The 27,604-nt window shown below is 55.6% G+C and overlaps 4 protein-coding genes across 6 annotated transcripts; 2 read left to right on the top strand and 2 right to left on the bottom strand.

Moving 5' to 3' along the window:
* The first annotated feature begins 760 nt into the window (after positions 1-760).
* On the top strand, positions 761-18,218 carry P4HTM (prolyl 4-hydroxylase, transmembrane). Of its 3 annotated transcripts, XM_071756033.1 has the most exons (10): positions 764-1,099; positions 1,171-1,252; positions 10,236-10,426; positions 11,430-11,526; positions 11,893-11,955; positions 13,446-13,608; positions 15,203-15,388; positions 15,812-15,902; positions 16,432-16,555; positions 17,863-18,218. In XM_071756033.1, the coding sequence occupies exons 1-10, from the start codon at positions 833-835 to the stop codon at positions 18,084-18,086; spliced, it is 1,488 nt and encodes a 495-aa protein (XP_071612134.1). In that variant the 5' UTR covers positions 764-832; the 3' UTR covers positions 18,087-18,218. The 3 variants fall into 3 exon arrangements, with proteins under 3 accessions (XP_071612135.1, XP_071612134.1, XP_071612136.1); XM_071756034.1 differs by lacking the exons at positions 11,893-11,955; positions 15,812-15,902 and adding an exon at positions 15,712-15,811 and having other exon boundaries at positions 761-1,099; XM_071756035.1 differs by lacking the exon at positions 11,893-11,955 and having other exon boundaries at positions 768-1,099.
* LOC139801599 (secreted frizzled-related protein 2-like) lies at positions 2,256-9,943 on the bottom strand. Its single transcript, XM_071756043.1, has 4 exons — positions 7,936-9,943; positions 7,028-7,200; positions 6,103-6,192; positions 2,256-5,276 (listed from the first exon to the last, which is right to left on the bottom strand). The coding sequence occupies exons 1-4, from the start codon at positions 8,259-8,261 to the stop codon at positions 4,945-4,947; spliced, it is 921 nt and encodes a 306-aa protein (XP_071612144.1). The 5' UTR covers positions 8,262-9,943; the 3' UTR covers positions 2,256-4,944.
* A 62-nt stretch (positions 18,219-18,280) lies between the features above and the next one.
* Positions 18,281-23,327, top strand: WDR6 (WD repeat domain 6). Its single transcript, XM_071756131.1, has 6 exons — positions 18,281-18,411; positions 18,522-20,925; positions 21,261-21,356; positions 21,554-21,670; positions 21,869-21,987; positions 22,078-23,327. The coding sequence occupies exons 1-6, from the start codon at positions 18,345-18,347 to the stop codon at positions 22,566-22,568; spliced, it is 3,294 nt and encodes a 1,097-aa protein (XP_071612232.1). The 5' UTR covers positions 18,281-18,344; the 3' UTR covers positions 22,569-23,327.
* DALRD3 (DALR anticodon binding domain containing 3) lies at positions 23,234-27,090 on the bottom strand. Its single transcript, XM_071756133.1, has 13 exons — positions 26,902-27,090; positions 26,535-26,821; positions 26,198-26,460; positions 25,879-25,937; positions 25,658-25,780; positions 25,267-25,337; positions 25,031-25,089; positions 24,841-24,923; positions 24,641-24,764; positions 24,469-24,527; positions 24,256-24,369; positions 23,989-24,057; positions 23,234-23,769 (listed from the first exon to the last, which is right to left on the bottom strand). The coding sequence occupies exons 1-13, from the start codon at positions 27,070-27,072 to the stop codon at positions 23,650-23,652; spliced, it is 1,602 nt and encodes a 533-aa protein (XP_071612234.1). The 5' UTR covers positions 27,073-27,090; the 3' UTR covers positions 23,234-23,649.
* Between the last annotated feature and the right edge of the window lie 514 nt (positions 27,091-27,604).

Below are 27,604 nucleotides of genomic sequence, written 5' to 3'. Positions count from 1 at the left end.
CAGGAATCGTTAATTCTGAGGTACAAGTTTCCCTTTGGTGCATTACTGCTGCAGGTGTGGAATGTTTGCTCTTTTTTTTGCTTTTTTTTTTTTTTTTTTTCCTTTGTTTTGCACTCATTGCCAGTTCCTGCACCCACCAGACACCTCTCCATCCTTGCATCCCATACTCTTTTTATTTCAGCTTCGCTTGTGTTAGTGCATTGGCTGCCTCACCTCTAACAGTCCTCAGGCTTCCCAGACTGTAAAAAAAATAAATTTTCTACTGGTGATATAAACTGCATGACTGCTGCTGTGGGTGCTGCCCAAGGCGCTGTGCCCACGCTGGGAGGGGGCAGCAGGAGGTTTCTGTACCATAGTCTTGCACTCTTTAAATTTTAGACTTTTTAAGCGGGTGGGGGAAAAAAATTAAAAAAAAAAAATTAAAAATAGAACTTTATTTTTAAATGAGGCGCTCGTTCTGGGAATCCCTCCCTCTCCTCGCTCCCCTCTGGCTTGGGCTGCGGGGGGGCCACAGAGCCGCTGCCACCCCTCGCTTTTCTTGGCAGGTGCTGGAGAGGGGCGGGGACGGCGCAACCCGCCCGGGAGACGTTTTCCAGCGGGGTGCCCTCGCGTTATTTGAAATAAATTGTGATTTTTAACTTCGGCGGTGTCCCGGCTCTTCTTGGGGGTTTGGGGTGGGGGGACCGAGTGGAGGAAGGGGGAAAGAGGGCGGTGCCCGCGCTCCTCCCCAGCCCCGCCCCGGGGTGCGCTGGCCCCGCCCCCTCCGCGCGGTGACGCAGCACGCGGGGCGGTTGCCGTGGTGACGCGCCGGGCCGGGGGGGGCCGGGGCGCGATGGCGACGGCGGCAGCGGCGAGGGCGGAGGGTTCCCCGCTGCCCGGCCCGCCGGGGGGCCGCCCGCGGCCCGTCTGCTCGCGGCCCTACTTCCTCGTCCTCATGGTCTTCGCGCACCTCTACGTCCTTAACGTGCTGGGGCTGCTGCTCTTCGTGCACCTCAGCGCCGGAGAGACCGGCGGGCCGCCCGCCGCCGCTTCCCCCCCGCCGCCGCCGCCCCCGCCGCCACCCCCCGTGCAGGCCCTCCCGCGCTTGGAAGGCATCAAGGCAAGGCCGCGCCGGGGGGACCGGGGCCGGGGCCGTGGTCGCGCCGCTGCTCACCGCTGCTCTCCCCGCAGGTGGGCCACACGCAGCGGGTGGAGCTGGTGCCGGGCAGGGCCCACGCCGTGCGCACCCTCAGCCTGAAGCCGCTTCTCTTCGGTGAGTACCGGCCCCGCTGACCCCTCCACCCCGCCGGTGGGGCGGCGGCGGAGATCGGGCCGCGCTGCTGCGGACGCCGGGTAGCGGGCAGGCAGCGCGGCTCCTGGCGGGGCTGGCGCGGGGGGTGACTGCGGGGCCGTCCCCGGAGCCGGGGCTATGGGAGCGGTGCCCGGCTGTCCCGGCACGCAGCGGCAGGAGGGCCTGGGGGGGTCTCCGCCGCCCACCCTGCCCCGCTGGCAGGGGGAAGGACACAGCCTGACAGCGGCCGGGGGGTCCGCCTGACACCCGCCTCTGTCTGACACCCGCTCGGGGGAAGACGACTGCTGTTCCCTTCTCCTCCCTGCACCACTTTGCCTTTGGGCTGCGTTCAAAAGTGATTTAGTTGAAGGGATTTTTGATACGGTATTCGCAGAGGTCACTTGTTCTGGATGACCTGTTTAGAAGCATTTGGAGGATTAACCTTTCCAGGTTTTCCATATTCTCTTTAAAATACCATGACTAGACAGAAGATCACTGAAGAGGACCTTGAAGGAGCTGCTCAGTATTAGGAAGGGACCAGGGATCCCCAAAGTTTTGGTAATAAATGTTGATAAAGCAATTTAGTGTTGGTGCTTCAGTGCTGAGGAAACGAGTAACAGAATTGATAGACATAATGTTTTCCACCATTTTGCGTCCTGTTATAGATTTATTTCTGGCTGCTCAGATACACAACCACTCAACATTTGTCTTTCAGATATTTTAAAACTTTCTTTACTTTTCTGTATTTTTTGCTGGTCTGATAAAGTCACATTAATTGAACTCTTGTGTTCTGGAAATCCACTGAGAATATAAAAACTAATTTTTTGGGACAGATACCCCTACTACTGCAAAGTCAGAGAAAACCTGTTGTCCCTGAAAAGATAGTGTTGAGAGTCTTCATTAGGTGCTTTCTTCATGATATATGAGATTTTTTCCTGATTCCAAATAGATTATACACACTGAAAGTCTGCCCATAAAGGATAGGTTTCTTATTAAACTCCTTTAATGCAATAGTATCTGGAAGACATACACAAAAGTTCTTTCATTTCTACATATGTGGTACTTATGGTTTGCAAAATTGTAAGTGGATTTATGCCTGACATTCAGTAAACAGACACACTAACCTGGAACTGATATCCCACAGCATTCACAAAGCTGACATCATTATTAGAACCACAGTCTAGGGCAATTGCTCAGATTTTCCCTCAGGAAAACCCTGTTTCCACCTTCTCTGCCCTACTGGTACTGCTTAAGTAAAAAAGTTGATCCTGGCAAGGAAGGTGCTGAGGTCTATAAAAGGCAGGTTGGTTCTGGCAGCACAAATCCCACAATCTTAATTCGTCATTCCAGCACCTCCATCAGTTCTGGGGGAAACTTTGCCCTCTGGGGGGCGTATCACAGACAGCAATGGACAAGCAGTGTTAGGGATGCCACACAAGTCCCTTCTCCTTTGTCCTCTGATAGGGTGTCCCTTATTTAGAAAGTGCAAGTTGCAAGACAGCTCTTATCTCCTGGATGAACCTGCCAGGAGCCAGCTCTGACTTTAAAAGACTTCCAGAGACTTCTCTATCTATGCAAACAGTACCAGTCTCAACTGGTTTTAAAAAAACCCACAAATTTATTTCATCTCTGTAGTTTAAATTAGTGGAAGTGTATATTTAACTTGGTCATGTGAGGCAAACCTGCAAGTCACTATCAAAGAAGAACTCTTGAATTTCTGGGGATTTTACTTAACACAAAGTGTTGTGGCATGCAAGAGCCAGTTTCAGAAAATCAGCATCTGGTCTGTGATCTTTGCTTTCAGCAGAGAAGGCTCTAGTGGGGCTACAGCAGTGGATAACTTGTTAGTGATTTAATGTGAGCTCTGTGCTTTGGAGCATGGCACTGGGCGCTGTAGGGGAACATGTGGTTTGTGGGTAAATCATCTGCATTGAATCCAAGCGTTTTGCATGCAGCTATGAAAAAACCCTGCCCTATTTTTTCCCCCCTCTGCCCGCGAGACGTCATTTCTAAGGCTTGTAAGACAGACCATCTGTGTGCTTTTTGGTTAGGAAACACTAGTAATCAAATAATCCTATTAATGGAGAACAAATATCAGACAAAGCCTTTTGAACCTTCAGAGCTTTTGTGTGTTCTCTTGTGTTTTCCAAACGCAGTCTGTTCAGAAGATGCTGCCATTGCAGGGACCACCTAGCAGGAGATTCTGTGGATTGGACAGCAGTTTGCAAGATGAGGCAGCAGGGAGGAATAAACCTCACTGTGTTTTCCTTTGGAGCCTCAGGGAATAGAAGTAATTACTGCACAAATGTCAGGGCACAGCTGAATTTCAGTGTGAGTGTCAGAGTGCTTGTCAGCCAGCACTAAATCTGAAGAGGCAATCTTGTCACGAGTTGTTGTGCTTTACGAGCACAGGGAGGCAATGTGTCTCCATCAAACTGGGTGGCTCTGTCGTAAACCAAGACTGCAGGCATCTGCAGGGCAGAACATGTTTCTCCATTCTTCCCTTTATTTCAGTCTAGAAAACTTTCCATTGATAGTGCTCTGTTAGGCAGCAGAAATCTGATGTATTTTCTCTTCTTGTTTGAAGATTTGCTGCTTTCTGCTCTGTTGTATCGAGTGGAGAGCTATGGCTGTGTTTACCCCAAGGGAATTACAGTCCCTACATGGGGGTAAAGCTGCAGAGAACTTGGTAAGGCAGAGGTTTGCCACCTTTTCTGTCTTCCTTGCGTGCAGGAGGAAGGCCAGACTGAAGTGTATCAGAACTGCAAGTACCTCCTGCTGTGCTGTGGTTGGGGCTCACCTCAGAGTCTCAAAGGGCAGGTTTTGTTGCACAGAGTTATTGGCAGAGCTGTTGTTGCACACCAAAGCAGAGGGTTGAAGAGCTGATGTCCCTGTCCTGCTCTGCTTGCTCAAGGCTCTGTGATATCTTCAGTAGTTCCCCTGTTAGCAGAATCTTCTGATCCAAACTGAATTTCTGATGTTAAGAAGTGGTTTTTCCTGTTACACAGAACCCCTCAGCTCTTTGCTCTGTGCCTGTCCTTCTGGAGAATGATTCTTGTGCAGATGCTTGTCAGCTCTGAGTGCAAGCAAGCTGATGGGACAGCCCAAGTGATGGCTCAAGAGTGGAGTTTAGCAATCATTTTTAAAGAACAGGGTGGGTTCCTCTCCCCCTTTATTTACCTCAGGCTGTTCAGAAGCAAAGTATTTGTTCCATTACACAAAAAGCATTGCTTAGCTGCCAGGGGAACCTTCATGTAATCTCTGTGGATAGAAAGCAAGCAGGCACTTGGACAGCATCAGTGTCTCAGGGTCAAATAATGAAGCTGAAAAGACTATTTGACAATAAGAACTAGAAGGAACTGTTAATTAAAGGTCTATTGTAGTTTATGCTCACCCGCAGAGTTTGGTTTGGTTGTGACATTGGGTCTGACACAAAGCCATCCATCACAACTCCTGGATCTGCAGAGCCTGGCAAGAGGAATATGTTGAATGTGCATCCTTAAGCTCTGTCTCGGTAAAACAGGGATCTGTAGTGAGGCCCTATCTGTGGACTATGACCACTTTGAATCACCTAAAAATATTGACTGTACATCTCCAGAACACCAACTGCCCAGGAAAAAAGTTTTCTAGCCATGGAGAAGGGAACAGTTTCTTATTGTTGGAATTGAGACTTTTCAGACCTTCCGGCCAGCCTGTTCCGGGCAGCGGTGATGTTTCCACCTCCGCACCGCCTGGTGCAGGTTCCTGTTCTTCTGCCAAGCATAGGCCTTGTTCACCACCACTTTGTCACTCTGTACTTCACCACTTACAACGAAGACCCCTGTGTGGGTGCCTCTCATGATGTTGTGGACACAGGTAGCATCTATGTCCAGCCACTGCTGGAGCCTGGCAGGGATTTCGGTCCTGAGGAGCGGGCCGTGCTTCAGGACCTCCACCCTGGAGGGATCCAGGTCAAAGTCTGAGATGGTGGTGGTCATATTCTTCCTCAGGATTCGGATTTTCACTGCTGCAGGATTTGGAAAAAGAGCTGTTACATCTGTTTACTTTTTGTATCTCTTACCTGCTTAAACACACAACCAACATGACTGTAATGTGGTGACACACCCATCCAAGCTCTTGTAATTGCAATGAACTTGTAATAGTTCTCACCTGAGGTTACTTTCCAGTACTGAACACCGTTCTCACTCAGCTTTGTTCATGAGTGGCAAAGGCATATCAGCACTGCTGCACGGGCAGAAACACCTTAGGAAGCAAGGGCACAACCAAGTGGACGCATCAAAGTCCTGATCTTGTGCAAGCTACTCGACTTTTCTGTGAGCTGGGATTCCAGGTGACATGACTGCCAGCTGCCCAGGGTTTTTCACTTTTTTTTTTTTTTCATGAAGTTTGTGTGCATGAATTCAGAACAGTACCTTGAAAGCATCCTGCTAATTGAGCAGAGCCAGTGCTGCCACCTGCTTGGGCTAGGAGAGGAAGATTTGCATTACAGGAACAACAACATTGAAGTTTGAAATAGCAAATGTGGAGTTTGCTAATGGGCATCAGTTGAAATATTGGGCTCTGAGGGAAAACCAGAGAAGTACTCATATTTAGCAGCCACAGACCAAAACCAAATCAGAGAGCACACAGAAATAAAGCAGGTTTTCACCTTTGGTGCTGCCTGGGGCTGGACCCTTCTCCTACCAAACAGGTAAGTCAGGACCTAAAAATCTCTGTGATCTGCTGCAAAAGCTGCAGTTCCTCTCCCAAGTCAGTTTTTTATGGCAAAGCTACTTTTTGTCCATGCTACTACTTGTGCTGGAGGGAACTGAGAGGTGCAGGGGGGTACTCACCAAAATCATTGGCACAGAAGTTTTCTAGGATCTCCCTGGCAGTGCTGCCCTCCTCCAGCTCGCAGTCCTTGCAGCTGGCTCGGGGCACTGCTGCAACAGAAATTTGGTTATAGTACCCTTGTCAGTCTTCATGGGAAAAAGCATAATGCAGTCTTGAAATCGACATGGTGGCTGTCAGGGTGGGAAATGTTAAGGTCTCAGTTCCCCCTTGGCTCGGAAGATGCTGCCTGCCATGCTTTGCTTAGGCTTATGTGTGTTACTGCATTTTAAAGCAGCAGTGAAAATGCTTAATGAAGATTCTCCTAGTTTGGATGAAACAGTAAAGCTATTTGTATGGCCAGACTCTATCCAGTGATGCTGAAATGTGACATCTGTTCTCCCCTTAACTGCTCTTGAATCTCCTCCAGTGTTCATCAGCATCTGGGTGTTTAATTTAGTCTCTCAGTCCTGTAGATTTTTTACTTGTGTAACTCATGCCTGCAAAGTTTTATGCCCTTTTGTGGCATTTCTTAATTTTTAAAGATGATGCTTGCAAAACATTTCTTTTTGCATATTTATTTAAACCCTGGACACAACTGGAAGAGCACGGCTGCAGCTCCTTTAGCTCTGCTGGAAGCAGATCTCCCTGCCTGGAGCCTGCATACAAGATGTGCCCCAGTGTTAGGGTTTTACAGCAATTCCCTTGCCCAAACCACGTGTGGTCTGATGGCACCCAGGGAGCTAATGAATACAGTAGAGGGAGGAACAAGCAGTCAACTTCATGCTAATTTTCTAGACATGTTGGTATTCCCGGGGAGAAGAAAACTAAGATTTATAATTTATTTTTTTTTTAATGCAGCTTAAAAGCAGAAGCACTAGGAACACTAGGCCTTTTTTTCAGCTTTTAGCATTACATGTGGTAAAACATACACAGAAAAAAACTTACTTCTCCTACTTGAGGAATTTTCGTCCGTGGAGACTGCCGCGATGCACAGCTCATGATCTGCAGGGAACTTGTTGCAGTTGAGGATTTCGGGCCAGGGGTACCCGTAGCAAGCCATGACGGGTGCGCAGCTTCTCTTGACGGCTTCGCACAGGCTGCGGCAGGGGTAGATGAGCCTGGGGAGGGGATGGGCATTGCAGCACTTCTGGGCTCCGTCTGGCGGCAGACTGAGGGTCGAGCCCTGGCACCGCGCAGCTGCTGCTTTACAGCGCTCTGTTGCACACGATAGTGCTAGCAGAGCTATTTTGGGGTCTTTGATGTCTTTTGAACATTCACGCCCGGAAAGCAAACGACAACTTTCTGAGGATGGGAGGGACAAGACTGTTTGATACAGGCTGCTGCCAGAAGCCCTTTCCCTGCCTCCCCTCCAGCCCCCTCCCCCCGGGGATCTCTAGCTGTGCAGAGGATGCTTACCTTTACAGGTGCCTAATTAAATACCTGGTTTCCTTATTTCTGGCCTTTGATGGCTGCACTTCAGAACTGAGAATTTCTCTGATGCTGGCACTGTGGGGCTGAGGAAGCCGAGAAGGGGGCTGCAGGGAGGTGGGGGGTGAAGCTGGTGGGCACAAGCAGCTATGGGGGTGGTCAGGGGAGACAACAGAGGTGCTGGGATGGGAGAGCAGGAAAATCCAGAGGAGGCTCTGCTCCTGCGAGATGAAACACTCGTGTTTCACTTTCTGAGGGAAGGGTCCTGCTGGGTAATCCAATTACCCCTTTCCGAGAGGGGCAGCAGAGCTTTTTGTAGACTGCACTGATCCTGCTCTGCGCTTTTTGTCTCATGAGGCAAATACAGTTGCACATTAGGGGAGCGTTACTTGCTACAGCTGAAATATTTTGTAAAAACGTCTTACCTGTCCAAGCAGATTGGTGCAAAGAGGGAGCAGAGGAGTATCCTAGCATCAGGGTGGCACTCCCTGGCCAGCAAAGGCAGCCAACTGGAAGACTGCTGGATCACTTCTTGCATGGTCTCGTGCTCCAGCAGGTTGGGAATCCTCATCTCGGAGTAGCCGATATCATAGCACAGGGCCATGCGGGGTGGAATGGGTGTGCAGCTGGAGGATCTCCTCAGGTAGCTCGCCCAGGCTCCAGGAGAGCCCCAGAGCAGCAGGCGTGCCAGGAGACCCAGCAGCCATGGGCCACCTGACCTCAAGGGGTGCCTGTGGTGGGCTGTGACCATGCTCAGAGGAGCTGGGAGCGGGCAGATGGGCAGCGCACCCCAAACTGAACCACTACTGACTGTGGGATGCCTTTTATAGCCTCCGAGCCACCTCTGTCAGTCCATTCTCATTAAGTGCGGCCCTTTCAGAGCCCTCATGGGGAAGACAATGCTCCAATTTTCATTTGCCAGCAGCCCTGATTGTTTGGATTTTAGCAGGGGTTTGGCTTAGATCAGCAGGTGTGGAAATGAGGGCAGTTGGGGAGGGATGAATGACTTGGCCCATGTGTCTTGGGGCTCTTTCAGCTGAGATTGAATCTCAGTTTGACACCACTGCTCCAACCCATCCCCTTTCTCTTGCTCCAGGATTAGTCATTATTTCATAAATCCCAATGTTTTCCTCTCTTTTGTTTTTTGTAAAAGCAATCAAGTGTTGCTCAAAGTCAATTAGGAGGCATTTGTTTAGCTGGATCTATTGTTGGGCAGGCAGAGAGATAGGATGGTCTCACAGCCAGAAGTTAACTGTTTCGGAGAGCTGTGGGTAGAGAGGAACTAATTTACAGCTGTGGGGCCAGGTTGTTTGCAGACAGGATTGGCAGCGCTCAGCTGGAAACCCCCTCACCTCACCTCACCACCTGCCTGAGCGCCTGCTTTCCGGGCAGCAGAATCTTTACTTCGTTACAAAATCCCATGTCTACTGCTGAGGAGCAGGATTGTCCTTCCTCCAGCACGTAATTAAGATTCCAATACCATCATTGTAGCCCATTTCGGGGGACTGGAAATACCGGGATGTTGCTTGCCAGCGTGCGTGGTTCATTCGGACCTGGTGCTGTGCCACGAGGTTCAAATGGGCCAGCGGAAGCTCTGGCTCTGAAGGATCCTCTGGCACAAGGACCCTGCGCTCCCTGTGGCAGAAATTGTTTCCTCAGAGGGAGTTAGGGATACAGTCAGCTGCATTGTGTTTCTGGGGCTTCCCAGGAACATCTCCTCCTTTTCTATAGGGCTGGTTCTGGTCTGTACTTAGCAAGAAGCCAACTGCTTATTGACAGTTTGAGCTGATAGAGTTGATTTAAGGTCATGGAAGTAATTAACTTCCCCCCCACTCCCCTTTGAGGTTACTGCTATAGCAGAGGTATAATGTGTCCTCACAGCTGTGAGCTGCAGGACTTTGGGCCTTGGAGCACTGAAACCTGCTCTGCTTTGGTGGGTTTTCTCTCCCTCTTTGAAAGTCCCAGCAGCAGAAGGATCTTCTCAGCCTGCTGGGCCACAGTGTCCCTGTGCTGTGGAATGGGACCTTGCCAGAGGTCTGCAAGTACACATACCAGGATGCTTCTGGGGTATGGAGCATGGCATCTGCCACGTGCAGTTTCTTCCTGTTTAATACTGTATTTGAAGACCATTTTTAGTGGGGGATCATGGGAATGAGTGGGAATAAGTTTGGAATTTGTCCCTTTGCTGTTTGAGTTTCATGGTAGAGCAGTGAGCCAGGCTCCCCTAAAAGGCATTGGTTCTATGCAAAGTGCTTTCCACTCTGCATGAGAGAACAGAAGCTTGAAACCCCTGGCTGTCACCACTGCCCACCACAAAGGTTTTGGCCTCCCTTCCTGTAGAGCAGCCATTCCCATGTTAGCTTTGAAGTGATAATACACAGTGATATGCACGTGTTTGTTCACTCCTTTGTCCATTGTGGTAATGGCAAGAGAGTTTTAAGGGCTTGACCCCTGGATCCAAATGTTTAGGAACTGCTGCTGTAGAAATACCCACCTCTAGCAGCTCAGGTGTGTTGAGTTTGATCCTTAAGAGTTCATCTGGTAGAGGACTGGATGTGTTTGAGTGTCCCAAACTTAGGCAATTTCTGAACTGCCCACACACCCCCCATTTTTATTGTTGGGTTTGTTTTTTGGTTTTTTTTTCTTTTCTGCATTGCCTGCCATTGGTATGAGGTCCCATGTCACAGTTCCTCAATCTCTCTTGCTGCTCACATTTTTTCTGTAGAAATTCCCAACTTCCTGACAGAGGAGGAATGCAAGCTCATCATTCATCTGGCACAGCTGAAGGGGCTGCAGAAGAGCCAGATCCTACCAACGGATGACTATGAGGAAGCCATGGAAATGATAGAAATCAGCCAGATGGACATTTTCAATCTGCTGGACCACAATCAGGATGGGCAGCTGCAGCTCAAAGAGGTAGAGTGTGGGACAGACTGAGGGGGATTTGCTGGGCAACCCTCTGGCTGGTCCCCTCCTCAGATGGTCTCTAAATTACTCATGTGCTTGGGTAAGGGCAGACCCCAGTATATGCCCATCAGTTTTTGCTTAATTTTTATGTCTCAGGACTTTCACTGGCCTTCAGTGTGGACATTTTCTGGGGAAACCTGCAGCAGTTGTCATGTTATTGGGTGGTAGCAACAGCCCTAGGCAGGAGATGTGAGTTTTGAATATGCCAGCTAAAATGTTCTTCATGCCATGGGTTTCTTCTGGCTGGTGTTCCAGGGAGGTGAGTTTGCAGGGTTTGTGCAGCCTGTGGTGACTGACTGTGCTGAGCTGACATCAGCAAAACCATCCCTCATGTCCCTGGAGGGGGACAGGGAGCACCTTGTCCACAGCTCTCCAGCACCCTTGCCCTGTGTGGCAGGGTGCATCAGGACAGGCACTGGCTGTTCAGGGGTGTCCCACCCTGGGCTCCTATTTCAGGTGGGGCTGGGGATGTCTGTTGTCCTGTGGGCAGCACATGTGTGGCTTATAGGGAGCTGTGGCAGTGACAAGCCAGGGTTCAGGTCACAGCCTGCTGAGATCTCTCCAGGGTACTGTATCTTGTTCTCCACATAGAGAGGAAGTGTTTTGTTCCAAGCCCTTATCTTGGAGAAGTAAAAGCATTCACCTTTATCATCTGTAGCTTTACTTTCCCTTCAAGAGAAAGAGCTGTGCCCCTTCCATCTCATGACCAGTTAATTGAGCCACAGCAGCCATTTGCCATGACCTAAACTGGAAATCACCAAACTTGTCAGCCACACGCTGTGTGTGGCTGCCAGTTGATTCTCACTTCAGTCTTCTTTCTGCAGAGACATGCTGATGCCTGGCTGGCTGATGCTCTGCAGAGGAGAGCCTGCCATGCCTCAAATGAAGAATCTCTAAGGTTTCACTAGAACAAGAAACCAGTGCCCCATGCGCATTCATTTCTGAATTTCAGGTGTTGACCCACACCCGGCTTGGGAATGGCAGGTGGATGACCCCCGAAAACATCCGGGAGATGTACACTGCAGTCAAGGCTGATCCTGATGGGAATGGTAAGAGCAGCTCCATGGGGAATCCCTTTGCCCTCAGCACGCTGGATGCCTCACACAGTCACGCAGAGCAGAGCAGGAGCCATGTCCCTGCCCAGGCCTGCTTCTCTAGCTGTGTTCTTCAAAGGAAAATAGCACTGCTTTAGAGACCTTCGCGGAAGAGTAAAATCAGTGGAAACCTCTCATCCCAGCACTCCTGCCCCCTCATCGCCAGTTCAGCAGCAGACTAATTCTGCTGCCTGGTCTTGGATCTTGCAGAAGCAGGACCAGAACATAGCTCTGCACTCCCCCTCCCCTGCCACACCTGCCTCAGTTCATGCTCTGCTCCTGTGCCCTGCTGGTTTTTTGGTGCCGCTCCCTTGTTTTCAGGGAGACTTCTTCAGCAGCCTGGGAGCACTGTGTCCCTGGCAGGGGAGGGTGGAATAAGTGGAGGTGAGGGTGGTCTTGTTGCTGAGCCCCCTCTCTGCTGCTGCAAACTCTTTGTATTCTGTGAGGCCACTTCTGCCCCTCCTGCCCCCATCCCCAAGGGTTCCCGCTGGTCCGGACATGCACTCTAACCTCTGCTGCTCTAATTAGAGCAGCCTCAATTAAGCAACTCTCCATTTCCTAATCAAATTAAGTGACGCACAGGCTCTGCACGCTCTCTTCCAGAGACCTGGTGTTGAGAGCTGCCCAGGAGGAGGTGCTTTGGTGTTGAAGCAGTACCCATGTGAATGCCTAAATATCCGGAGGGCACCCCCTGCCCTGCTCCTCCAGCCAGTGGCATTCTTGGCAGGGGTAGGAGCATATGACTGAGTCCTCAGTGGCTTTTCCACTGTTCCGGACATTAACAAGTGCAAGGTCCTGTTAAAGTGCTCTTGGCAGAACCTTGCTTCCAGAGAGTTGCTTCCCTTGTTGTTAGATGGGTACGTGACACCGAGAGACCAGGTCACGAGCTGGATGTGGCACTGCGTCATCACAGACCATGTGGAATAAGGGGAAGTGGGGACAGGGGGACACTAATAATAATAGCAGTGTGGATAATTTGTTCACTGACACTGAGGACCTGAGGAACTATCCCAGCTTGGCCCTGGTGGGTGGTTCTTCCTCCCGCCAGAGAGTGCAGCGTTCCCAGGGAGCAGAGCTGGCACCACAGCAGCACTGGGTTTGCTGCTATAGCTCCTCTGGCAGCCCATGCTGCACACTGCAGCTCTGCACACTCTGGTCCCAAGGACCTGGTCCCAAGTGCAGAGCTTCCTTCTTCTCCAGAAAAGGGAAACAACAAATGTGAGGATTTTTATGAAGGCAACAGACAGAAGTCCATCCCTCACTGAATCCAGCTGAGTGCAAAGAAGAAATACCTGTTTTAATAGAAACCGCTTTTCATCTCTCACTTTTTTGTTACTAACCCAAGCCCATACTCTGTTATATTTCTTGCCACTTGTTCAAGGTTTGGCATTTTAAAATTATCATGCAACCTCTTGTAGCAAATGTGTTCTGAGATGCCCCCCTCTGCCCTTAAGTGGGTCTATTTAAATATCTATGCAAAAAGCCCCAAGACATCAGGTGGCACAGCCTTTTTAGCTGTGCATGTGTGAGAAGTGTAGTGGCTATTTTTCTCTTTTGCTGGATTGGTTTGTGTGTTTTAGGAGCTTTTTAAAGAGGAAAATTGTACATTGCCTCTCCCAAGTCCTGACCCAGTGCAGCACCTTAGGGTTCAGGTTTGCAGGTTGCTCTCTGCCCTCTGCTCAGCAGAAGGTGAGAGCATGTTTGGGGTCTGTAATCCTCTGCATACAGGGTGCAGCCTGTGGTAGGTCCTGAAAAGGGTTTGTTTGAGGAAGGCAGTTTCTGTAGAGCTCTCAGCTGGTGGTTTCTCCATGTAGAGGATGCCAAGACCAGCTACCATTCACCAGCATCAGCCAGCTTCTCCTCTCCCCCTGTAGGTGTGCTGAGTTTGGAGGAGTTCAAACAACTGAATATCCGGGATTTCCACAAGTACATGGGAAGCCAGAAAGTGAAGATGAGCGACTTGGTGCGCAACAGCCAGCACACCTGGCTGTACCAGGGCGAGGGGGCACACCAGGTCATGAGAGCCATACGGCAAAGGTACGGGCTGGGAGGGGTTGTGTGGGCACCAGCACCACCTGTGCTGGGAGAGGAAGTGGCAGACTCGCTAGCATTAACACTTCTTAATTGCGTGAAAGTCTTTGGAATATAAAGAGCAAATGAACACAGACGTGAAATGGGGAGAGGAGGTTTTCATTAGAACAAGAATTTGTATTGTCCCATGGAAAAGGAAAAAGAAAAACCAAGCCTTTCAGCATCTCCATTCACTTTTGGGAACAGCCCTATAAAACCAAGAAGACTTGGCATTATATGAAGTAATTCATTCTAATTAGTAAATGAGCTTACTAGGAGAAACTGCCTGTTTCTAATGCTGGGTGCCAGTAGTTACTGTCATTTGCTTTAGTTACTCATGCATTTCACTGAAATCTGTCTTAGCTGTTCAGAGCTGACTTTTTAACTAGCACAAATTCACCTCAAGTAAGCTGAGTTAGTTTAATCCTCCAAGGACACATATTGCAGGGCAGCTCCTGTCAATTGGGAGAACCTTTTACCTATCCCTTCATCCCAGATTTGATACCGGGAAGCACTGAAACCCAGGATGCAGGGCAAATTGTTTGGCTGTGGTGAGTTTCAGATAATTGGCTGGAAACTCTCTTGTTTTTGTGGTGCTGGTCCTTGCCCAGAACATGGGTGGGTAAAATCTGTCCTGAGGCTTGAAAACGGCTGTTGGCCACTCCTTTTCTTCAGTGCATTCCAGCAGAAGAATGGGGTCACATATTGCTTTGATTAGAGCAGACTGTGGCTGCCACCTTCTCCGTGCCAGCTAGCCAGCACGCACAAGCATCAGCATCAGCATGCTGCTCTTCAGTCAGCCACTGTCCCAAGGATGTGAAGACAGAGTGCTGAAGGAGGCTGTTACCATCCTCCCTGGGGCCGTGTTGTGCCTGGAGGGGCTTTGCCATCCTGCCTGGGTGCTGCGTTCCCCTCCCTTCACTGGTCTGGATTCTCAGAGTTCTGAGTGTTCTTTGGCAGGTCTCAAGAGGTACCTGCTTGCCTTGGGGATGATCTCAGATGTAGCAGCGGAAAAATCCCAGAGCAGGAGGGCTCCCGTCTCCTTGATCACTTCCCTTCCCGTGCCCCTCTGCCCTGGGGAGAGGCTGCTGAAAAGGCAACAGGGAAAGGTGAGTTAGGTGACAAGAATATTCCTAGAGCTAGTCTCTCATTCACTCTCAGCAGGGGCCCTGTGCTTTGCCAACTGTCCCCGAGGTCTGTAGGTGGTGTGCAGGAGTCCAGAGAAGCGGTGAGATGTCACATGAAGGCTCCAGGGACACACACAGAAGGGCTCTTGCTGAGCGAGCAGTCTTCCTGAGAGCAGTCCTGCTGGAGATGCACTCTTCAGTTTTGGGTGTTTTTATTTACCTTGATGAGGACTTTCTGAGCCGATGCTGATGGTCCAACAAAACCGTAAGGACCTGGTTATCTCTTGCAAAGCTTGCTGCAGCCCGTCTGTTCCTCCGGTCTCTTGGGGAAGGAAGGGGGTGATCTTTCTCTGGATTTATTCAGTGCTTGGGGGCAGCAGCCAACGAGGGTGAGGGTGCTTGCTCCTCACCTGCTGTGCTCTCCTCCTCCCCAGGGTGATGCGCCTGACTCGCTTGCCCCCTGAGATCGTGGAGCACAGCGAGCCCCTCCAGGTTGTGCGGTATGACCAAGGAGGACACTACCATGCCCACATGGACAGTGGCCCTGTCTTCCCCGAGACTGCCTGCAGCCACACCAAGCTGGTGGCCAATGAAAGCGCTCCCTTTGAGACCTCCTGCCGGTAAGGTCTGCTTTGGCACAATATGGAACACGGGAAGAACTGTGGGGAGATATTTCCCCTCACTTTGCATGGGGTTCTGGTGCTCAGGTGGTGGGCTCACAAACTGGCTCTGGAGGTTGTGGGCATGAAGGAGTTTGAAGGGGGAGGTGGGTGAATTCTGCAGGTCCATGTGAGGAGGGAGGAGTGGTTCTGGAGACCTGCTGGGCCGTCCCCACTAGAGGACAGAAATACAGCCTCACTGCTGAAGGAGGGGATTTTCTTTGTTGTCCTTGTCCTTCAAGAAAAGATGATGATGTAAATCATGTATCATTGATGTCTTGGAGGAACCAACCTCCATGCATGGTGGAAGGGCAGGGTGTGGACAGCCCCTGTGAGTCTCCTCCTGTTCCCGTTGTGTCCCCTGACAGCCACTCTGTCTTGCAGGTATGTGACGGTGCTGTTCTACCTGAACAATGTGACTGGGGGAGGTGAAACAGTCTTTCCTATAGCTGATAACAGGACATATGAGGAGATGGTAAATGAATCTTGCCTACATGTTATTTATCCCTTGGGGATTTTGAGTCCTCTTTGAATGTCTTTATTTACTGTGGCTGCAGAAGGGATCTGGTGCATGGTGGCCATTAGCCTTCCTTTGTAGCTAGAGCAAGTGTCCTTCTGAGGCCAGGGGAAGATGCACAGAGCTATGACAGCTGTAGCTATCCCTTCTCAGGAGGTGTGAGGGATGGACTGTCGGCCTCGTTGCCATGACACATGTCCTCATTTCTGTCTGGGCAGGTTTCCTCAGACTAAGCCTTGGCAGGTATGTTGTGTTCCTGCTAAGGAATGGTACGTTGCTCAGAAGGAAGTCATTGACCTCCAGGGGGGCTGAAGCTGTCTGCTCTGGGTGGGTTGTGAAAGCCCTGTCCTGCCCAGCATCAGCCTGGAGCTGTCCCTGTGGGGAATTCCGGCAAAGGGCAGGATGATGGCTGGCAGCAAGGGCCCCCCAGTGCAATCACTTCATTCCAGCTCTGTTTGCGACACCTTCTCTTGTGGTTTCCTGGCAGTCTCTGATCCAGAACGACGTCGACCTGCGAGATACCCGGAAAAACTGCGACAAGGGTAATTTGCGAGTGAAACCTCAGCAAGGCACTGCTGTCTTCTGGTACAACTACCTGTCCAATGGAGAAGGTACGGTCCCATTTCAAAATATAGACCTCGGGAGGGGCAGGGCTGCAGGAGGTGACAGTTGTCTTCTTATAGTAGCTGGGAGCTCAGAAAAGAGCCAAAGGGTGGTAGCTGCCTGCTAGTGGGAACTGTGGAAGATACTTGTCACCAGCTGGGTAGGAGCTTCCTGACTCTGAAAAGCCTTTGTTTACAGGCAGTAGGTCAGTGGCTCCTGATGTCTTTAGGGGACAGGGCTAGCTAGCAAACAAAGACCTTGGCTGTGCTAGCCACTGCCAACTGCCTCCTATCCTGCTGTGCAAGCTGAAATTCCTACTGGAACTTGGTCTGCAATTCAAAATGTGTCACTGATGTGATGTTGCCCAAAGGGGTGGGGAGGGGAGGTAGACAAAGACATGGCCATCAGCTCTGCAGCACAGGGAGGCACAGCCCACCCCGCACAAGGCTCAGCCCTGCTTGGGGTCGGCTCCTGCTTTATAGCTCAGCCACAGCCTGATGATCTGTGTCCTTGGGGCTGTTTTTCTCATGAAGAGCACCACGGTTTTCCCTGACAGCCAGGCTGGGGGGATTGATATCAATCTTGCAGGCTGCTGGTGAATGTGAGGCCAGGGTGTTTCGAGGGCAGATTTTGAACAGTGGAGGGAGAAGGAGTTACAGCATCCCAGCTCCCCTGGGAGCAGACCATGTTTCCATCTCTATAAAATCCACAGAAAAGCTCATAAGACCAGTGTTTGGGCTGTTGGATGTTTGGGCTCCTGTAAGAGCGCTGGGTTTTTTTATGAGCAAATTTTTCCTAAGTGCAGGACAGCTGCTGATGCAAGTCTGACACAGAAAAAGCATGGGACATCTGTAAAGAGTAGGTCACTCAGAACTGCTGAAATGTCATCCTGAATATGGCTGTGAGCCTCTAACTTCCATGGGCCTTCTAACAGCAGCACCCATCTCTTCCATGGCAGTCTTCCCTTTTGGGAAGAGCTGAGAAAAGCGGCAGCCATGGTGCAAGATGCAAGAGCCCCTTGTGCTGGGTGTAGACACAGAGGCAACAAGTGTTTTGCACTCAGGGAGCCTGCCCTGATGAGCTCCTCATAGGTGCTAGGGTGGGGCAGCACAAAGCTGGAGGGGTGCCAACTCCTGAACATGTATCTGACCTAAAATCACTAAAGGCACTGACCTAAGGCACTGTCGGCACTGTCAGGAGCGTGGGGGCAGGGAGGGGGGCCAGGGGAGAGCCAGTGTCTGCATCCTGGTGCAGTCCTGGCAGCACCCCTTACCATCTCCTAACGGAGAATTTTTTTGGTTATTTTGCTCGGCAGGCTGGGTGGGGGAGCTGGATGACTTTGCGCTGCACGGGGGCTGCCTGGTCACGCAAGGCACCAAGTGGATCGCCAACAACTGGATCAATGTGGACCCCAACCGCCTGCGGCAGCTGCAGTTCCAGAAGGAGATGGAGCGCTACGTGGGGGCGGGCGACGGGGCTGAGGCCCCGGGCGAGTGGACAGTGGATAAAGCCTACAGTGGGGTGCACCTGGAGCTGTAGGGCCGGGGGGGTTTGGGGAGGGGGGCGTCGGGCGTCGCACGTGGCCCTTTCCCGCGCTGGGCGGGGGGGCGGGGCCGCGGGCCACGTGCGCGGCGGGGCCGCGTTGCGCGCCAATAAAGTGTGGAGAGCCCGGCACCGCCTGCGCGTGTTCTGGGGGCGGGGCAGCGCGGCCTGACCAATGAGCGGCGAGCAGAGCGGGGGCGGGAGGGGCCCAGCCAATCAGCGGCGAGCTAGGGTGGTGACGGCTCCGCTGCCAAGATGGAGTCTGTGGCGCTCGTGGCGCCGGTGACGGCGCTGGAGTTTACGGGGGACGTGCTGCTGGCGGGTGAGCGCCGGGATGGGACCGACACCGGGGTGGGCACGGGCACCGGGACCGGGACCGGGACTGGGACTGGCACCAGGAGCGGGACGGGCGGCTAACGCACTGTCCCGCAGGTACCGGGCCGGAGGTGGCGGCGTTCCGGTTGAGCGGCGGCGGATCGCCGGCGGGCCGGCGGAGCGTGCTGCGTGAGGCCAGCGTGCAGGGGCTGCGGGCCGAGCCCGGCATCGGGAGAGCGGTGCGGGTTGTGGCCTTCGGCGGGCGCTGGCTGGCGGTGCTGGCGGTGCGGCGGTGCGGTGCGGGCGGCGAGGGGGTGCTGGCGGCGTGCGGCGGTGGGGCGGTGCGGGATCTGGGGGCGTGGGTGTGGGAGGTGCGCTGGGCGGCGGGCGGGCGGCTGGCGCTCGCGCTGGGCGGGGGGACCGTGGGGCTGTACGAGTGGCGGGGCGGTGGGCACTGGCTGCGGTGGGCCGGCTGCGGCGGGGCCGGGGCGCTGCGCTGCGCCGTGCTGGCGGGGACGGGCTGGGAGCGGCTGGCGCTGGCGGCGGGGACGGCGGCGGGTTTTGTGGTGGTGTGGCGGGCGGCGGCGGCGGCGGCCCCGCGACGGCGGCTGCTGGGGCACCGGGGCGCGGTGCTGGCGCTCTGCTACTCGGCGCCGCGGGGGTTGCTGGCCTCCGCCTCCGAGGACCGCAGCGTGCGGCTGTGGGCGGTGGGCGAGCTGGGCGGGGAAGGGAACGGGGACGGGGAGGGCTCCTGCCTCCTTGTATGTTATGGGCATGGAGCGCGGGTGGCGGCCGTGGCGTTGCGGGGGCCGTGCCCGGTCAGTGCCGGGGAGGACGGAGCCTGCCTGGAGTGGGACGGCGGCGGCGGCGTGCGGCGGGCGCGGCGGGGGCACCACGGAGCTCTGCGCGCCGTGGCCCTGCGCCCCGCCGGCGGCTGCCTCGCCACGGGCGGCGACGACGGCGGCGTCCGGCTCTGGAGGCCCCGGCGGGCGGCCCCGGTGGTGGTGGCGGCGCTGGGGGCCCCGGAGCGGGCGCGGGCCGTGCTGCTGGTGGGACCGCGGCAGGTGCTGGTGCTGGGCGAGGCGGGCGGTCTGTCGGCCTACGAGACAGCGACGGAGCGTTGGGTGCCGGTGCTGCCCCCCGCCGCCGTCGGGCCCCGGGGGATGTTGGCGGCCACCCCCTTACCCGACGGGGGTGAGGTCCTCTGCGCGCTGGGCACTGGCGACGGCCGCGTCCTCCTCTTCGCCCTGGGCCGCCCCGGGGCCGCCGTCGAGCTGAGGCTGTTCGAGGGGGCCGTGCGTGGGCTGGGCTGGGCCCAACACTCAGGGCTGCCCCCCGCTGCCACCTCCCTCCTGGCCTCTGGGCCCGACGGGGAGCTGCTGTGGCTGGATGTCGCCCACCGCCCCGGCCAGGTGCCCCGGGTGCAGCTCAGGGGACGTTACCAGCTGCCCCCCTGCAAGCAGCGCTGGCACACCTGTGCAGCCTTCCTGCCCCAGGGGGGGCTCCTGCTCTGCGGGGACCGCCGGGGATCCCTCCTCCTCTTCCCTTGCAGCAGCTCCCTGGGGCAGGCTGCAGGAAGCACTGGCATTTCCAATGGCAACCCTGATCTGGTCAGTGAAGACTCCAGCAGTGACTCAGAGCCCTCTTGCTTGCTGCACAAAGAAGCTCTTCCCCTTGAGAGCCCGCTGTCCTTACTCTTCGGGCTCCACGGGAAGACAGGGGTTACCTCAGTGACCTGCCATGGGGACTACATTTACAGTACCGGCCGGGACGGTGTGTACCGGCAGCTCCGCCTGCAGGGCCAGCAGCTGGAGGTGCTGCAGAAGCACAGGCCCTGCAAGGGGCTGCAGTGGATTGAGAAGCTGTGCTTCACCCCGGACGGGGACCTGCTCGTGTTGGGCTTTCATGCAGACAACTTTGTGGTCTGGAGCAGCAGGACTAATGAGAACCTCCACTGCATCCCCTGTGGTGGGGGGCACCGCTCCTGGAGCTACTGCAGCAGCTCCTCGGACGAGGCCTTCGCCTTCATCAAATGTGGGGATGTGATGCTGTACCACCACGAGGCCAAGCCCTGTGAGCAGCAGGTGCTGCTGCCATCCCTGCATGGTCGGGAGATCTCTTGCGTGAGACGCCTGGGGGCAGTGGGGATGCCCGGCCACCCTGCCCTTAACGTCTTCATCACTGGCAGTGAGGACACCATGGCCTGTGTCCTGGCCCTGAGAGAGGGCTCCCGGGCGGCCGTACCCCTCACCCGGCTCACTGACCACATCTCCAGTGTCAGGGCGCTGGCCCACGCTGCAGGACCCAGTGACGAGGGCTTTGACAAGGGCTTCTCTGCCCTACTCTTCTCTGCGGGTGGCCGGGCACAGATTGAGTGCAACCGGGTGGTGTGTGCCAGGGATCCGGCCTCCAAGAGTGCCGTAGCCTGTCAGGTCATCCATGTGGCCTCACATCGGCTGGATGAGCACTGGGAGCGGAAGAAGAACAGGCACAAGCTTGTCAAGATGGATCCAGAGACAAGGTGATGCTCAGGGACCACCTGAGGCAGGGTTAGCAGTAATGGCAGTATGGGAGGGTGCTGGGAACCTCACTGGCCTCCGCTGAGTTACCTGCTCTGTGTGGCTGAGGGCTCAGCCAAGGCAGGAGCCAGCTTGGCTTTAGGTGTATACCCCTGGTGTCCTGTGTTCAGTGGCTGAGTATTATGGGGCTTTTGGGGTTAGACAAGGACTCTGTCTTTCCTTCTGCTTCCTCCAAACTATGTCCCACTCTGAGCTCAGGCTGCTGTATTGGGCCGTTCTCTTCCCTAGAGACACAGGTGTCACTGAGGCATTGGTGAGCATCCTGTGTTTGCTGCAGGTACATGTCTCTCTCAGTCATGCCTGATACCAGCTCTGAGCAGCTGCCAACGCCCTGGAAGTTCCTGGCTGCTGCCTGCAGTGATGGATCAGTCCGGTGAGGAGCTGTCAAGGGGCTTGGCAGGGAGAACCAAGCTGGGGCTGGCAATGGGGGACAGGAGCAGAGCTAGCTCTGTGCGGGAGGTTGCTGCTGGGGATGTGGCTGGCCCTGAGCTGGCAGCATGGTGAGAAGTGGGGGTATAGGCACCAAGAGCCACTTTCTCCCACGTCTGACTTCCCTCTGCTCCAACTCAGGGTCTTTGGGCTGCTGGAGGCTGCCCAGAAGCTGGTCCTGGTGGCTGAGTCATTTCACCACGAGCGTTGTGTGCTGAAGGTGGAAGCGTTCCTGCACACGCAGGCAGGAGGGGAGAGGTGAGCCCCGAAGGTTGTGCTGCACCCACCAGTGCTCTGGGGAGAAGTGTTCCTCCTGGCAAGGAAGGCAGCTGTAGAGGGAAAGGAGAAATCAGCCTGCAGGGGCTGTTTTGCCACTTCCCTGGATCTCAGTGGGACCCTGGGGCTGCCCATCACAGGGCTGTGGCTGGAGGCTCCCCCCCAACACTTCTCTTCTAGGAGGCACCTCCTGTGCAGTGCAGCCACTGATGGCAGCGTCGCCTTTTGGGACATCACCAGCCCCATCGTGGAGGCAACGGCTGCCCTGCACCGAGCGGAGGGAGAGCTCCAGCCCCTGGGTGGGTGCTGCTGCTGGCAACTCTGCTCTGCCCCCCAGCCCACTCTGGTGGCTCCTCTGGTTTCTCTCCTGACTGTCTTATCTTCCCCAGCCCTAGGTTCCCCACTGCTCACCATCATGGCCCACAGCTGTGGTGTGAACAGCCTCCACATCCACATGATGCAGGAGGGACAGTACCTGGTGGCCAGTGGCAGTGATGATGGCTCCATTCACATCTGCTTGCTGGAGGTGACCCTGAGTGGGGGTGAGGTGACAACGAGAACCTGCATGCGTGTCCTGCAGCGGGCGGCCAAGCCCTGCGCCCACGCCGCCCACGTCACGGGCATCCGGGTGCTGCGACCGGACCTGCTGCTCTCTGCCTCAGTGGACCAGCGCCTGACACTGTGGCACCACAGCCCGGGCAGGCTGGACCCCCTCAGCACCACCTTCTTCCATGTGCCTGACTTGGCCGATCTGGACTGCTGGGAGGTGGTGGATGCTGGGGGGACGCTGCGGTACTGCTGCGTGCTCTGTGGGTATGGTCTGGAGATGCTGCATGGCATACCCCCCCCCAAGCCCCCTCTGCCAGAGGCTCCCTTGTGACAGGGCAGGCTTGTGGTTCTGCCCTGGGAAGGGCACCCTGGACTTGTGTTCTGCCTATCACCCCCTCCTGATGTGTCCCGTCTTGAGGGACAGGCATTTGCTTCCTCTGGGGACAGCACAGACATGTCTGGGTGCTCCAGAGTGACCATCTCATGGGAGAAGGCAGATGCCACCCTTGCTGGATAAGCCTGCAGCTTCCCAAGCAGTAAAAGACAAGTGGCAGTCATCAGTTCACCATGCCCAGAAGTTCCTCCTTCCCAAGGTATGAGGGACTCATGTTCAGGCTTTCTAGCCCCAGTCCCAGATTGAAATGTGAGGACCATGCCCAGCCCTGGGAGCTCATAGTCAGGTGCTGGTGTGGCAAAGGGCAGGGTGCAGCTTTGTGCTCCCTGGAATAGGGCCCCCTGTGAACAGCCCTGGGGCCTGGGCTTAACTGAGTAGGGACACTGACCCCCTATAGCACCCTGCAGGGTGAGGGGCTGGCTGTACCAGCCTTGTCCTGGCCACCCTGCTCAGAGCAGCTCCTCAGTGCTGGCTTGAGCCCTGCAGGTTGGTCTTGTGGAGCAGCAGGACCCATGAGAGCAGAGGGAAGGACAATCAGTTGGATGCGGCCGGACCCTGCAAGGTGGGGAAGAGTGCTCTGTGAGGGTCAGACATACACAGTGTTTGTCCAGCAACAAGTGTATTTGACCCCAGTACTGGGGCCACAGGAGCTCCCTGCCAGCACGGAGCAACCATCAATAAACAGCTTTGGGAGAAGAGGCTGGTGCCTGGCTTTGTGGTGACTGGTCCCTGGTACTTCCCCAGCCTGGCTCACAGGGTGTCTCAGGTGTCCTCTCTGCTGCTGGTGTGGACGTGGCAGGCAAACCCCTCTCCCATGTGGGGCACAGCTGCAGGGTGCAAGTACCCAAACCCTCAAACAGCAGGAGGAGAAGCTCCTGTGTGGCTGAGGCACAGTCCGAGTCCCTGCCTGACAGCAGGGCAGCCACTCACCCTGCTGGGAAGACCATCCCCTGTCCTTCCCCTCGTGGTACATTGTCCTGGTGGCTGTCACACCGCTGCATGGTTCTTCAGTGGCAGCTCAGATCTGGCTGAGAGGAGGGAGGTGCAGAGTTGCCAGTGCACTGCGGAACATTTCCCTCACAGCTCCCAGCAGCCGGAGGCGGGCAAACATCTGGTCAAAGAGGTGAGGGAGTGGCTCCTGCAGGGAGAAAGGCAGTGACTTGGGGCTGGTGGCCATATTGCCCCTTGAGAGGCTGCCCCTAGACACTGCTGCCTCTGCACCCTGTGTGCAGTGTCTTGGAGGGGCTGGATCACACTGCTGGCACCCCAGGGGCCATTCCCCACACAGCTGCTCCACAGCTGCAGTCCCGCTCTGGGAAGGACTGCAGGGCCTGCAGGCCCAGGACATCCAACTCACCCCCAGGACATGGACCCGGTTGTAGTAGGAACTGAAATCCATGCTGAGCTGGATCAAGAACTTGCACACCTGCAAGACAGAGCTGCTGGCACAGCAGGGTCTAGGCAGTCTTGGGCCCTTCCACAGCCAAGGCACAGCAGGACCAGCCTCCACTGTGGTGGTCTCTGTCCTCAGCACCACACCAGCTCACTGGTGGGGCATGTGGCTTTACCCTGGTCTGGGACTGCTGGAGCAGCACCCGTGGGTGCTACAGCACGTGTTACTTACTGCCTCTGTGTTAGCTGTGATCCGAATCCCCTTGCTGGATGTGGGCAGCTCTGCTGCCTGTTGCAAGACTTCAGGGAAGGGCAAGAGATAGTTGAAGAGCAGAAGCCATTCTCCCTGTAAACAGGTTACATGTGTCAGGCAGGGCTGGATCCTTGGGCCAGCAACATCCCTACAGGTTAGACAGGTGCCTGCATTCCCCATCTCAGCACTCACCTCTTCCCGGAGGCAGGAGAAGTTCAGTTCTGACACTGGTGGTAGAGGTGGATACATGCCTAGGAAGGAGGTGGGAGACTGCTGTTGTGCCCAGAGAATGCCCTGTGGCTGCGGGCACAACAAAAAGCCCAGAAGCAGCTGACAGAGGAGGGTTTGTGGGACTGCTGTTCACCCTGTTCCACAGCTCGCTGGTAGGTGTCAAAGAGTGTGGCCAGGCGGGCGCAGTTGTACATCACAAAGGCACCACTCTTGGTTCCCTTTGTTGAGATGCTGCTGTCCTCCAGGTTCAGGGTGAGCTGAGGACAGAGAGATGTTGCAGTCCAGGCTGCTCAACTCAGAGCAGCTCATGGCTCTATGCAAACACTGTCCTACCTGACTCCGGTGGGCAGTGCTCAGCATCTCAAACCTGATGGCAGCTGCTGTGAGAGTGTCGATCACCTCGGTCCAGGCCTCATCTGTGGAGAACACAGGTGGCATCACGCACAGCTCACTCCATCCCTGCGTGCTGTCACCCCAGCACCCAGGCAGCACGTGTGTGTGGAGCTGCAGAGCAAACCCTCACCTTGTGCCAGCTCCCCGTACTTCATCACAGAGGCTTCATACATCTGGCGCTTTCGGAGCCTGGTGGGGACACAGACACTCACAGACACCACCCTTGGGGGGATGCACAGAACTCTGTGTACCACCAGCTCACTTGCTCAGCTCTGCAGTGTGGCTGTTTGGGTGCCTGTGGGGCTGGGCAGAGCACTGGCAGCCTTGGCATGCAAGTGGAGGAGTGTGCACCTTGCTGCAACTTACTGGAAGTACTGGTCTGCCCCAATGGGTGATGAGGGGTTTGTCACCTTCACTGGCCCGCAGACAAGGTATTTCTGAAAAAGAGGACAGGTTGGGGATGAAGTGAAAGACTCAGAAGTTCCACCAAAATGCAGTGCAGAAGAACTGGGCTAAACCCACCCGTTCTAGGTGTGTCCCCATGGTTTTCTCCTGCCCCTTCTTCTTTAACACTGAAATCCTAAAGGCAGAGAGGCTGCTCCACCCCCTGTGCAAGAGCCTGGAGGGGCTGCCAGGGGAAAAGGAAGCCTCACAGGTGGACAAAGCTGGGCCTCAACATTCACTGAGGGGATTAAAGGAGGTTGGCAGAGCACAAGGATGCCGGGGGCCCCAATGAGGAGGGTGGGAGGCTCCTCACCTGCAAAGTTGTGTGGGTTCCTGGATCCAAAATCCTCCAGAGCAGATCCAGCTGCTGCTGCTGGAATTCATCCTCGCAGTTCACCACATGCACAATGCTGCAGCAGTTCCCCAGGCCTCCAGCCTGCAGCAGAGCACAGCAAGGAGGTCAAAAGCCATCGTGTGACAGAAGGGAACAACATGTGGAAAGCAAGAGGTGGGCAGCACTGCAGGTTTCCTTACCATGCCCTGCAGAACAGCTTGCTGCAGCTCAGCCAGGGACTGCAGCTTGCCCTCTGTCACTGAAAGGGGGAAGGACACTCAGAATGCATCAGGAGGGCTTGCTGCCACCCCTGACATACTGCATTGTTGGGTCTGACCAGGATATCTGCATTTCTGGCTCAAACTGGACTGAAGGGGAATAAGAGGAGAAGACAATTTGGATCTAACCCCCCTTTACTTTCTGTAAAAGTGACTGGGAAAAAAATTTAGTGGGCCTATTTGTGGCCGTTTGCCCCCACCCCTGCTGTCACACCAGAGCTGCTGTTCACAGGAGGCTCACCGAGGAGGACGTCTAGGTTGGGGTCATAGCCCACCAAGCCCTGCTGCTCCACAAAGCTCTTCAAGTGCACTTTGCAGATGACACCTTCGGGCAGCGTGGCTGTGCCTGTCACACAGGGAGACCGTCCTAGTGCTCGCTTCAAGGCTGAGGTGGCATCAGAGAGTGCCGAGCCAGCGGAGCCGGAGGGCCAGTCGACGCGGAGCTGCCGCAGGACCTCCCGGTTCCCCTCCTCAGCGAGGGCAGGGACCAGGCAGACGCCGACCCTGCGAGAGGGGCAGTGAGAGGCGGGTGCTGGCGGCAGGCGCCGGGCGGGGCGGGACGGGGTCCGGGCACTCACCCTTGTGTGCGCAGCAGCTGTGCCAGGTGATCGGCGAGCAGGAGGGTGCGGAGGTGGCGGGGCCGGAGGGCGGCGGGGCTGCGCAGGGCCGGGCAATGCAGCAGCACCCACCCCGCCGACTGCCCCACCGCGGGGGCCGGGCCGGGCGAGGGCCCCAGCAGGCGCCGGAAGGCTTCGGGCCGCCGCACCTGCACCTCCAGCCCCGCCGGTGTCTGCTGGCAGCCCCGCACCCACAGCACCCCCGGGCCCCCCAGGGACCTCACGCCCGCCACGACGTCAGCGGGCACCTGCGGGGCAAGGAGGCGAGCGGGTCAGCTCCCACCCGCGCCGGCCCCGACCCCCGCACCCCCACCCTGTCCGGGCTTACCTGCCCCCCGGGGAAGGCGGCGGTCAGCGCGGCCCGCGGCGCCAGGAAGTCCCGGTGCCGCAGGTTACGGGCGCCGCTCTCCTTCACCCAGAGCGCGGCGGGCCGGCCCAGCGCCGCGTTCAGCGCCCGCAGCGTGGCCGCCACCCCCGGCCGGCCCTCCCCCGGCTCCATGGGAGCGCAGCCGCTACTTCCGCCGCCGCAGCCCGGTAGTGGCGTCACAGCCACCTCTCCCGGGCCGCCATCTTGGGGGTTGCGGAGCCGCCGTGATATGCGTGGCCGACAATGTGTGTCCGCCATAATGGGTGTGGCGGAACGGAGCGCCAAGGGAGTGCCGTGCGGTGCCGGCGAGGGTGCCCGTCCAGACTCTGCCACCCTCCGGAAAGGCCTCGGGGAGGGGGACAGCCTCTCGTACAGTGTTACCCCAGCACGGCCTTGCCGCAGCAGGGCCAGAAGTAGCACCCTGAGTGGAGGCCACAGGGGTGGCCACCACAGGGGTGCAGGCTGATGGGCTTCGACCTGCACCCCCGGGTTGGGGAATGGGGGCTGATCCAGCCCGGAGAGGATGGGGCACCACTCCTCAGCCCCCTCAGGGCTTCATCTGCCTGTCCCCAGGCAAAACCAAAACCACCGGCACTCAAGCAGAAGCACCACTGGTAGCCTGATGGGTCAGAGAGGCCCAGGTGGCTGCCACCACTTCAGAGCA

The sequence above is a fragment of the Heliangelus exortis genome, chromosome 12 (genome assembly GCF_036169615.1).
Source record: "Heliangelus exortis chromosome 12, bHelExo1.hap1, whole genome shotgun sequence".
NCBI classification, from domain to species: Eukaryota; Metazoa; Chordata; class Aves; order Apodiformes; family Trochilidae; genus Heliangelus; species Heliangelus exortis.
This window is presented reverse-complemented; position numbering and strand designations above follow the sequence as displayed.